The 12,027-nt window shown below is 45.0% G+C and overlaps 2 protein-coding genes across 2 annotated transcripts; one reads left to right on the top strand and one right to left on the bottom strand.

The window, feature by feature from the left end:
• Positions 1 to 770: 770 nt before the first annotated feature.
• Slh (sec1 family domain containing Slh) lies at positions 771 to 2,971 on the top strand. The gene has a single exon (XM_037426960.2). It carries the CDS (start codon positions 979 to 981, stop codon positions 2,863 to 2,865), a length of 1,887 nt encoding a protein of 628 aa, XP_037282857.1. The 5' UTR covers positions 771 to 978; the 3' UTR covers positions 2,866 to 2,971.
• A 2,923-nt stretch (positions 2,972 to 5,894) lies between these two features.
• LOC119175919 (WD repeat-containing protein 70) lies at positions 5,895 to 10,075 on the bottom strand. Its single transcript, XM_037426959.2, has one exon. It carries the CDS (start codon positions 9,992 to 9,994, stop codon positions 8,216 to 8,218), a length of 1,779 nt encoding a protein of 592 aa, XP_037282856.1. The 5' UTR covers positions 9,995 to 10,075; the 3' UTR covers positions 5,895 to 8,215.
• Between the last annotated feature and the right edge of the window lie 1,952 nt (positions 10,076 to 12,027).

The raw sequence follows: 12,027 nt of genomic DNA, 5'->3' as shown, positions 1-12,027 counted from the left end.
TGTGCCCAATGAGAATTTCAGGCGCTGCAAAGTGCCTCGGGGTGCCCAACTCGCATGGTATGGGAGTGTTATAGCCTGCATAGTGCAGCTAAAAGAATCAACCCTTTGGGGGGGGGGGGGGGGGGGGGATGTGCGTGAGCCTGGCCAAGAACACCTAGAACTAGGTGGTGTTGACCTGGCAAGCTTGGTAAAGAGGGTGCGACAGACGCCCTGGCCCCGACCAACTGTGGACCACGGCATCCTGGACTGAGGGTACCGACATGTAGCACAAAAACTTCGCCTGATCCTGATTTGCACGTTAGTCGTCACTCTTTTTGTGCAGCTGACAAACTGCATTATTTTCCTTTTTTTTTTTTTTGTGCGTGTTGTTCCCCCTTCCTGCGGTGAAACAGCTTTCGTAAGTAAATTAATTCGTCCAACTTTAAATCGGCTGGGTCGAAGCCAATACACTCAGGCCCATGATCACAAACCAACCTTATCCTTATCTCACGTTTTATTTCTCAGATTTGTGTTTTCAGTGCGTTTGATAAAAAAAAAAAGTAGGCCTGTATTTACGTGTTGTCTACCATGTTGCCGTTTTTGTGCCGTTATAACACACGTGCAGAAAATATTAAACAGGGGTATTGGTTCGTGAATACGGGCTTCAAAGGCTTCACAAGGTATCGTCAAAGTCGAGGAGGTTTTACTTCATTAATCAAAGCGAAAGGCATTGCTCGTTCTCTGCGTTGCTTTCGCGGAACCGCTACGGCCACGACAACGCCAGCCAAAGCGCCACAGGCATCATTTGTATTGCAAGTGGCGACGCGCATGCTCGCTGTTCACGTCAACGTCACAAGAGTTTCGGGAGTGATTTCCTCTCGCAGTTTGCCGTGTTTGAAGTAGCCGGTAATCTTTCTTGGAGCGTTGAGTTATCGTAGAATGTGAGCTTAGTTTCCGCGTCATTAAGAACCGCCGTCGTGTAAGGCTGCAGTGTCAGTCATGTCTCTCAACATACGTGATAAGCAGATCGCTGCGCTGAAGCAGATGCTCAACTTCAACGTTCCTCAACCTAAAGGCTCCTTTTCGGAGCCAGTATGGAAACTTTTGGTGTACGATCGTTGTGGACAAGACATAATATCGCCTCTTCTCTCGGTGAAAGAGCTACGTGACATGGGCATCACCTTGCACATGCTCCTGCACTCGGACCGAGACCCCATACCGGAGGTGCCTGCAATTTACTTCGTTGCGCCCACTGACGAAAACACTACGCGGATATCGCAGGACTTTCGTAATGAGTTGTACGACCAGTATTACCTGAACTTCGTGTCACCGGTGTCGCGCCAACAACTTGAAGATCTGGCTTCAGCGGCTCTGCAAGCGAACTCGGTCGCCAACGTGTCTAAAGTGTTTGATCAGTACCTCAACTTCATCACTGTGGAAAATGATCTGTTCTTGCTGAAACACAACGATCGCCATACTGTTTCATATTATGCCATTAACCGCGGCGACGTGAAGGACACCGAGATTGAGTCAATCATGGATAACATTGTCGACTGCCTGTTTTCTGTTTTTGCAACGCTAGGTACAGTTCCGATCATTCGTTGCCCCAAAGGAAATGCTGCCGAAATGGTTGCCGAGAAACTTGACAAGAGGATGCGCGAGAATCTTCGCGACTCTCGAAACAGTCTATTTTTGGACTCCGCTCATGGCAGTGGCCAGTTCAGTTTTCAAAGGCCTCTGTTAGTTGTCCTTGATCGCAACATGGACATGGCAACACCATTGCACCACACTTGGACTTACCAGGCCCTGGCACACGACGTGCTAGACCTGAGCTTGAACCGTGTTACCTTGGAAGAACCTGTTGTGACATCCCCCTCAGTTGAGCATGTGGGTGCCAAGCCACGAAAAAAGACCAAGACGTTTGATTTGACTCAAGCGGACAAGTTCTGGCAGCAGCACAAAGGTAGCCCATTTCCCACCGTGGCTGAAGCTGTGCAAGAAGAGCTAGAAGCATACCGTGCACAGGAAGATGAGGTCAAAAAACTTAAGGCAGCCATGGGTTTGGAAGGTGACCGTACAGATGAAGCTATCACCATGCTCTCTGACAACACAGCAAAGTTGACATCTGCTGTCAGCTCACTACCAGAGCTACTTGAGCGGAAGCGGCTGATTGACATGCATACCAGCATAGCCACTGCAATTCTTGAGCACATCAAGGCTCGGAAACTTGATCTGTATTTTGAGACTGAGGAAAAATTGCTTGGCAGGCAAGCTTTAGATCGTTCCCTTCTAGACCTGATAAATGACCCAGAGGCAGGCACAGCAGAAGACAAGCTGAGGTTAATCTTAATAGCATATGTGCTTGGACTAGATGGAGCCCTGGAGTACGAGGACGCCCTGCAACAAGCAGGTTGTGACCTGAATCCTCTCCGTTACTTGCGTCGTTGGAAGGACTATACCCGTGTCACAGCTCCACAACCTGTGGGCTCCTATGGTGGTGGGCCTCGCACTGTGGGCATGTTCTCCAAGTTGATGAGCCAAGGCTCGCAGTTTGTTATGGAAGGTGTCAAGAACCTGGTTGTTAAGAAGCACAAACTTCCCATCACACGACTTGTGGATGCCCTGATGGAGTTGAAATCGTTGCCCGAAACTGACGATTTCCGGTACTTGGACCCAAAACTTCTTGGACGCGCAGAACCACGAGTCCAAGCACCATTCCAAGAGGCAGTTGTGTTTGTTTTGGGGGGTGGCAATTATATTGAGTACCAGAACCTTCTGGACTACACAAAGGGCAAATCAAAGAAAGTTGTTTATGGTTGTACGCAGCTAGCTAATGCTGCTCAATTTCTGGAGCAGCTGTCCCAGCTAGGGGCTGAAATTAAGTAATGTATGCCTCGTGCCACTTGTGACCTCATCATGTTGCAAGTCAGGCCAGGAATCAAACTTGTAACTCTGGGCACAAAAGGCAAATAAAGCAACTGGTGTTATGAAATCATGGGAACCCAGTCACTGATTTTTAGGAGTAGCCTCGTCCCTTGCATAGTATTTTTTATTTATTATTTCTTTTCACAGATATCATCAGCCAGATAATTAACTGTGTGAGAATTGTTACAGGGTGTTTTGGTATTTATGGCAGTGGCAGGCCCATAGCCAGAGGAGAAAGGAGCACTAGAAGTCCGCGAATTCCCCCCCTCCCCCCCCGCCCTCAGGAAATTCATATGAAGGGGGATGTCTTGCCAAGAACGAACGATAAAAATAGGTGTTGTTCCAGGCCTTCAACGAATAGACCCCCTTCTGAAAAAATTCCTGGGTATACGCTTGGGCAGTGGTTATTTGTATTATTTGTTGAAAAGGGGTTGGGGGGAACCTGAAGGGTAGTCTTGTCTACTAGATAGTTGTGCTGAACAACTTCAGTCAGTTCAATACAGAGTGTTTGCATGTTATCTTGGGGAATGTGTGTTTTCTCGACTTCATCATCATAAAAATGACAAAATTTGTGCTCGATGACTCATTTTAGTGCTAGAACTGTCCTGTCGTTGGTTGTACATTTGTCTTTTCTAGCACTAAAATATAGATGTCAGGCATACACCAACTTACTCGGCAACAGGTTCTCACTGAAAAATTTGGGTGGAGTGCAAGTTCGGTTGGCCTCATTTAATGCATATAACTGTTGCAGTTTTTGAGATCATATTTATGATATGCATAGAGAAATAATATTTTACGTTTATTTTTTACTGGATGTAAGTAGCAGTACTAATTAATTTGGTTACTGCATATTCTATTTTCATAGCAAATTATTTCTGCAATGCTAAGAAATTGTTTTATGGGAACATAATAGTCAGTATTGTAAACGAGAAATATAAATCTGTTGGCAGACTGTCAAACTTAGTCCTGCATACCTGGTAAGGAAGGAAAGAAGTGTAAATTTAAGGGCTCGCTTTCTTTGACACAATATTAATGAGAACTAACTGACAATGATGCCAAGGAAAGTATAGGGGATGTTACCAAAAGTAATTGTTATGTAAATGTAAAGAAAGAAAAGTGAAAAAAAAAAAGATAACTTGCCACGGGCAGGGGCCAAACCTGCGACCGATAACACGTCTGATGCTTTCGGACGCGTTATCAGCATTTCACATCGGCTGTAAACAATACAACACCTGACTAGGTTGGTTTTGTAATTGCACTTTATGTGAAATGGAGAATCCAATTTAATTACATAAAAGAATGCAACAGTTGCATCACTGCTTGTCTTCCTCCCAATGTGGCACCAGCCGCACAAATGTGTCAGGCTCCTTACGAAGGCTTTGCAAATGTAATGAGAACCTTTTGAAGGCCTGATGGCAAGAGGTTCTTCTGACCATAAAACCACAGTTTCTCTCCACATCTTTTATCACTATACTATTATGTCTGAATCAACATTTGCAATTCTCGAAAAGAGTCCAATCATTGAAGAAATTTTACATTTGCTGCACTATGCTGACAATCATCCTTTGCAGGGTTCTAGTGCCAAGGACCTGTGTTCCTTGCCCTTGGATTCTCTCAGGAGAGTCCATACAGTTTGCGTTGCTTCTTGGTTCATGTTAGCTTTTACTACATATTGAAACTCAACTTTACTAGCCCAAAAACACGAGTTAAAGAGGTGTGGGATGAATGGTGCTTTCAGCTAAGGAATACACTAGTATTCTATACTTTAAAGGTACACTAAAGAAAAACAATTTTTCGCATATTAGTAAAGTACAATTTCACAATGCCGAGGACACCACTCTTACTGCAAGACGGTGCTTGGTAAGCGAGAAAATGCACGAAAAGAAAATTCGGCTGGAGATGCCCAGACTGAACACCGTAAAGTCATAGATTTTGAAGGAGTCTTTTAGGTCCTGCATAACTTCCAATTGATAAAAATGAAGTACATTGACATCTGCGGGCACCATAGACCTACCATACAATGTTTCAGAAAATTTCACCAAGCCAAGGGTGCGAAAATGTGAAAAATACATTTCAAAATTTTACAGCGAAAGCTGTTGAGATCACAACTCTGGTCTCATGCAGCGCCGTAGTTGTCCGCCGCCGCTGGTGTCCGTAATATATCGCACGAAATTAAAAAAAAAAAATCTAGTACCAATGACACAGTGGGGCTCGAGCCCGAGCCCGCTGTGTGCCAGCCCAGTATGCTACCACTGAGCCACGCTGGTGCTTGGGACCTTTTGGCAAAGTTGCCTTAGACAGGCTTGATGTCGGGAAACCAATTGCATCATTATGACTTTTAAAGCGTTTTAAAACAGCGAATGAACAACCAGTCGTCACACAATGCGAATAGCGTAACGAGTGGGTCGTCCAATGCTCCAAACCATTACAAAAGCTTGTTTTTGTTCAGCTATAAACTGCGGTGCATACACACTTCAGGCATAATTTCTCATCGTCGTCAGCCACTGCATGAACAATTAGCACAAAATTCCTCGCAATAGTTTAGCGGATACCACGCTTCCCAGAAGAATGACAAAAATACCATAGCGAATGCCGGCCTACTACCCTGAAATTTTTATTATTAATGCTGTAGTGGGCATCAAGCAAGTGTGCTTGCAGTAGTTACCCAATGAGTGTTTATAAAAGGCTCTGAAAGGCCGCTCTTCTAGCTTTGGCTGTGACTGTGCTGCACCTTCCACGCAGGCCTTTTAACGTCAGTCATGCGTGGCGTTTTTGGCATGAAACTTAAAAATTAAACTTCAACCTTGATTTGCTCCACCAGTAATGAACTTATGATAGTGAAACTAACAGCATTAGAGTTCTCAAAGTGCAGTTTATTGTTCTATACCCAGTCATTGTATCTCTTTAGTGTCCCTTGAATGTCTAGCATTCATTCTTTACATCTTACCTGTGTCAATTACTGCGCTAGTAAGCATGATTTTCAACAAAAATCAGCTAGACCAACTTATTTATTGTTTTTATGGCTACATTTTCTTGCATGCAGACTGAAACACATTATTCAAGGCATTTATGTACCTGCAATATCATCATTAATATATTAGGCCATAGGCAAAGTCAAAAGTACTTCAATGATGATGCTTTTAACAATTTTTTTTTGCCCTTCATGATCAATAAAAGCAGCAAATTTAAACTTGAGCATTGTAACTGAGCATTTGCAGAAAAATCTGCACAGTGTCACATTTGGTGTCAGTTGGTACAGCATTTTTTGGAAACAGATGGGTGGAAACAGTGCAGGCACATAAGCACAGTGTACGTTTGTTTCCTTAGTATGTCCTGCATTATCACGCCACTCTGTCTCTACGATTTCACGCGACCTCAAATTTACCGATTGCTAAACACAAGAAAATTGTCAAAAGCTAACTAGCTACATCGCTTCTCATAAAAAGCACCTGTAACACCGCTTCATAAGTGGTGACTTACGACGCAAGCATATTAGAGAAGCATAATTTGAAGCACTTTTTACAGGCAATATTGATTTGCGTCACAGCAATTGCCATGTATTCACAAAAGTAACTGTGCCTTTCCTAATTTTGATAGCATTTACATGTACAGGGGCCAGTCTAGAGAGCTACTTGCAATTATCATGATGCTAAGTCATCCATACAATTATGATCCTTTATTGTCTTCTTTTACATCATGCCTGCAATATGTACGTAACTTACACATGCTAGAAAATGTACAAATGGTAGCCGCAATACCTTATTTGCACCTATGTGCAAATGTTTTAACAAAATTTATACTGAAATGCATAAAAAAAATAATGGTCCATTTGAATGGCAATTTCAAGTGCTCTGGTGGTGCACATCATGTGTGGTTAGTTCTTTCACAGTGCTATGCTCTCGGAGCACTCAAAGGTGCCCTCACTGTGACCTCTGAGCCCAACCAACATCTGATCATGTAACTCTCACATTTAGTCTGTTTCTAACAGAAACTGTATTAATGGTTTCTTCTCTAATGTGTGGCTGAGTGTGGTGGCACCTAGCCAAATGTACCAGGACATTGGTGGTACAGAGCTTATTCAGTAAGGAAGTGCTGTTAAAACGGGAGAGTTTTGTCAGGTGTTCTGTGGTTTTGTACTTTCACTGCCAAACACTACAACAGTTCTATTTAATGTTGCACAAGTATTTCAACTCAACACTTATGTATGCTGCAATTAGGTGTTATTTATTGTTCATATTTTTTCTTATATAAACAGCCATACGCTACAGAACAGGTGATTGTCAATTGACCACTTGTAGAAATCTGCAAGCTGGCTTTCCTGCAAAGGTGTTTTCCAACCAAAATGTCTCGTTCCCAGACTACTTTCCTCACTCATTGTGTTTTTACCCACTCCCTTCTTTATGAACAACAGGTGCCTCGTCCACCATGCGATATGAGGGTTCGTTCGAGGTGGGACCACCACGCAGTAATTGTTGAGGGAAAAAGTCTTCTTGTAGCACTCGCTTGCCTTCACTCGAATAAGTGTGGTAAAAGCACAGTGAGCGAGAAAAACAGTCTGGGCACAAGAGTTTTCTTGTCCTTTTGGTTGGCAAACAACCTTAAAGGAAAGCTGCTTTACAGATTTCTGCAAATGGTCAATTATCTCTTCCTAAAACAGTAATATGAACAAAAATACATGCTGCAAGATGACTACTAAACTATACACACAGAACATACTTGCACTGCGAAACATGCATGCATTCCGCAATGACGCCTACCTCCTTCAAAAGCGCACCTAAAAATAAAAAAGCCAGAACAGCTTGGTACTCGAGCATTCCTTCAAAAGCACTTGGCAAGCTTCACCATGCCAACTCTCACAGCACCTTGGACAATTTTTTTTTTTTTACTGCTACAACTGGGAATGGGTTGAAAAGATTGATGAAAGCGACAAACCACAACATGAATTTTGAAAGCAGCAATGAATGTCTCATTTTGTGCTTGAATATGTACATGCAATGCAGACAAACTTAACTAAATAACTTTATAACATCTTTGCAATATGAATTTATGAATACACACTTAGAAAATGGTGTAATGCTGCAAGGGGTATGTCATCAAATGGGTTACACTTTATAGGATGATCACATGAGATACAAACATACAGCAGTATGTTGAGCATGATAAATCAGTGAAAAGTCCAAAGTTTTCATATTGTAATATTGTTTTGTACAGTGCATTTAAAATCACTAGTACAGAGCAGGCCTGAGAAACAGCCTTTTTTTTTTGTAATAATGTTTAAACAAAAGTGCACAAAGCGCACGGTTGGAACAAACTACACTTGCTTTGTCTTCTTGGCAGGTGTTGGTTCGTCATTCTCGTGGAAAACTGGCTTGGGCTGCGTTGCAGCATAAGCAGGTGTCACCCAGTAAGGGTTTTCAGCTGCTTCCTTGGCATATTTCAAGATAGCTTCACGTGGGTCCACATTGTCATCAACACGCTTCGTGGTACCCAGGTTGCGCACAATAAAGGAGGAGAGCGTGTTTCCTGCCGAAGCAATGCGGCCTCCTTGGCCAGGGCCTGTCACAGGAAGATCAGGCCTTTGAGACAATACAGGGTCCTTTCGTGCCTTCTCCAACCGCTTGCGCATACTTCGCGGCCGCTCTTCCCGGAACAGCGGCAGCGCATGTGGTGTTAGCACTTGCGCTTGGGTGAGCCCCTGTGGTAAAGGTTTAGCCCGAGAGGCCTTGGACACACATAACAGTGCGCCATGGTGGCTGTGCGCTGTATCGTAAAGAAGGCGCACTTCACCACACGCCAGCCCAGCTAAAACTTGATTAAGCCGGGCATGCCAGATTACTCTAGCCACTGGCGATGGCTGTCGAAGTCGCATCACTTCCTGCATTGTGTCGCCCTTAAAAAACACCAGCTGACCGTCGCCAGAGCTCTTCGATGTGGCAGTGTAGATGAGTCGATCGTCAGGGCTGAAGCCGCAGTCCGTGGCAGGGTACAAGTTGTCGAGATCTGCAAACGTGTGCAAAGCCGACGGCCGCAATGAGCGAAGGTCCCACAACTTCATCGTGTCATCGCAGGATCGCGTTGCGAGCTGGCGGCCATCCTGGGAAAATGCTACGCAAGTTACGTCAGTGCCTCGCCGGTGCGCCTCGCGTACTGTGTGACTCGGATGCACTAAGGTGCGTCGCTGGTCCCAAAACTGAAGCGAGCCATCCTGGCAGCCAGCAACCATTAGTTGGCCGTCCCTGCTGAAGCGGCAGGTAGACGGTATAGCTCGGAGGCCGCCCTGTTGCTTGGTCTTGACCAAGGCTTTGTGGCAGTTGGGTTTGTCCACATTCCACAACCGCAGTGTGCCGTCATTGGCACAAGTGAGAAAGTCCTCGCGGCTGCGTGGGTGCCAGCAACCGTAATTCAGCATAGCCACATGACCTTTGGTTCGAGCCATGTCAGCTATATACTGGTCTCCCTTAACGCACTCCATCACCTCGAAGCCGTCCCGATCCAGCACTTTCGCCTGGGCGTTGCCAGACACCACGAGAAACGAGTCGCCCGTGCAGCTGTATTCTAGGTTTCGGATCTGGTGACACTCGCAAGGACGAAGCGATCGGAACGGCTGCAGAGATGAATCCATGCCGGCGAAATCGAACAGAGTGATATCAAAGTCATACCCGCCAGTGACAAGACGTGCTCCATTAGGGTCCAGAGCCAACGCAGACACAATCTTCGTGCCATGCCGCAGCGTAATGTCGTCTTTCACCGGAATAGGCCGATACGCAGCAGTACGCTCACCTTCCTCCTCGTCATCGTCCTCTGAGTCAGATCCGTCGTCTTCAGTCTGAGCCGAGAGCGAAATCGGAGGCCCCACAAGGTCGTCTCCGCTGCCTTCATTCGGTTCACCGTCCTGCGCAGGATCATTCTCCCTTGAAGTTTCGGCGCTACTTTCAGGCTGGCTCGTGAACGGTTTTGGGTCTTCCGTGAGTTTTGAATCTTTGCTCCTACTTATTGCCGTCTTCCTAGCTTCCTCGAATATGGCATTTAAGTCAAACACGCGAGCTTTCTTGCTTGAGTTGGGAAGCGCACGTTCTCTCGACGCTGCCATATTTAAATTGAATGAACGTAGGGCACAGAACACCTACCAGTTTCTACAGATAACGCCTACTCTAGAAAGATGCCAGAGGAATGGCTCGCGCTCCCAGCGGAGTTGGCCTGCCTTCAGTTTTAAACAAGCTCCGCGCGATGGAGCTCGCGACCGACACTATCGTTGCTACAGAACACCCTAAGAATTGAGACGAGCCTAGAGCAGGGTTTTATAACTACAGCCCAAGGTGCTAGGCTAGAAGGGGACGAAGCTATTGAATATATAAGAACAAGGGTTACAGAAAAATTTCAACAAAGAGGTACTTTATGCACCACAATAGACAAGGACGAATCAAGTGGTGCAATGGCTTCATTTTCACAACGAGAGTGGGAAAGGGCTGATAATAGGGTACCTAGTAGTACATCAACAGGCCCAGATGGCATTCCAACTATGATGATAAAGACATTAGGTCCGAAGTCTAAGCAGGCTTTGAGAGAGGCAGTGAGCAAAATAATAATCGATGGTGAAGTTCCCGATGGATGGCAACTTAGCAGGATGAGCATGATCTATAAAGGAAAGGGGGACACAGCTGACATAAACAACTACCGTCCTATAACAGTGACATCAGTGGTCTACAGGCTGGCGATGCATATTATGAAGGAAAGACTGCAGGCATAGACAGAGGATGAGGGGGTGCTGGGGGAACTACAGAATGGGTTTCGGAAACACAGGAGGTTGGAAGACAATCTGTTCTCACTGACGTAGTGCATAGAAATAGCAGCAAAGGAACAGAGGCCCCTGTGGCTAGCATTTTTGGATATCAAGGGAGCGTACGATAGCGTGGTTCAAGAGGAATCGTGGGGAATACTGGACACACTAGGCGTGGAACATGTAGTCACTAATCTTTTACAGGATATCTATAAAGGTAACAAGGTAGTTATAAAGTGGGAAAAACAGGTATCTAAGCCTGCAGAGGTAAAACGGGGGCTTAGGCAGGGGTGTCCCCTGTCACCCTTATTATTCATGATGTACCTACAAGGATTAGAGGCCAAATTAGAGGGAAGTGGACTGGGCTTCAACCTCTCTTTAGTCGAACAAGGAAAACTCATTAAACAGGCACTACCAGCATTGATGTACGCAGATGATATAGTGCTAAAGGCCGACAACAACTAAGATTCGCAAAAATTGATGGACATCTGCGGTAATGAGGGAGATAGGTCAGATATCAGATTCAGTAAGGAAAAATCAGCAGTCATGATTTCTAATGACAATGAAGGTAGTGAGCTTAGGATACAGGTCACGCTAGAAATAACAGATAAATACAAATATCTGGGCATATGGATAAGCAATGGGACCGAGTACCTAAGGGAACACGAAATATACGTATTGACTAAAGGTAACAGGAATGCAGCAGTGATGAAAAATACGGCACTGTGGAATTACAATATTCCTGGTCTGACGTTCGGCAATGCGGTCTTGTGCATGAGATCAGAAGTTCAAGCAAGATTAGAAATTAAGCAACGTGGAATAGGTAGGCTCGCTTTAGGAGCTCACGGGAATACACCAAATCAGGGAGCACAAGGTGATATGGGATGGACATAAATTGAGGGCAGGGAAGCTAGCAGCAAGATAAAATTTTAGAAGCAATTTGAGAGAAATGGGGGAGGAGTGGTGGGCTAGGAAGGTTTTCGGGTACTTGTATATGAAGAATGTCAATAGAAAATGAAGGAAGTGAACCAGGAAATTGATGGGTAAATACTTAGGAAACAGTAGGGGGCCAAACCAAAAAGAATATCGGTTAAGAAGAAGGTGAAGGAAACGAGACTGACATGTGGAGAATGGGCATGATTAAGAAGTCCGCACTAGAGATCTATCGAACTTTTAAGCAGGAAATTGCCAAGGAAATGATCTATGATAATACTCGCGGTAGTTCTCTACTGTTTGAGGCCAGGACGGGAGTACTGCGAACCAAGACTTATCGGGCCAAATACGAAGGGGTAGACACAGTATGCAGTGCGTGTGGAGAGGAAGAAGAAACTGCCGAACACTTGATG

This window comes from Rhipicephalus microplus, chromosome X (assembly GCF_043290135.1).
Source record: "Rhipicephalus microplus isolate Deutch F79 chromosome X, USDA_Rmic, whole genome shotgun sequence".
In the NCBI taxonomy this organism is placed as follows: domain Eukaryota; kingdom Metazoa; phylum Arthropoda; class Arachnida; order Ixodida; family Ixodidae; genus Rhipicephalus; species Rhipicephalus microplus.
Note: the sequence above shows the minus strand (reverse complement) of the source record. Positions and strands in the feature narration are given on the sequence as shown.

Bases quoted from the DNA above. Each gene is read 5' to 3' on its own strand.
- LOC119175919 (XM_037426959.2), bottom strand. From the start codon at position 9,994: ATGGCAGCGTCGAGAGAACGTGCGCTTCCCAACTCAAGCAAGAAAGCT.
- Slh (XM_037426960.2), top strand. From the start codon at position 979: ATGTCTCTCAACATACGTGATAAGCAGATCGCTGCGCTGAAGCAGATG.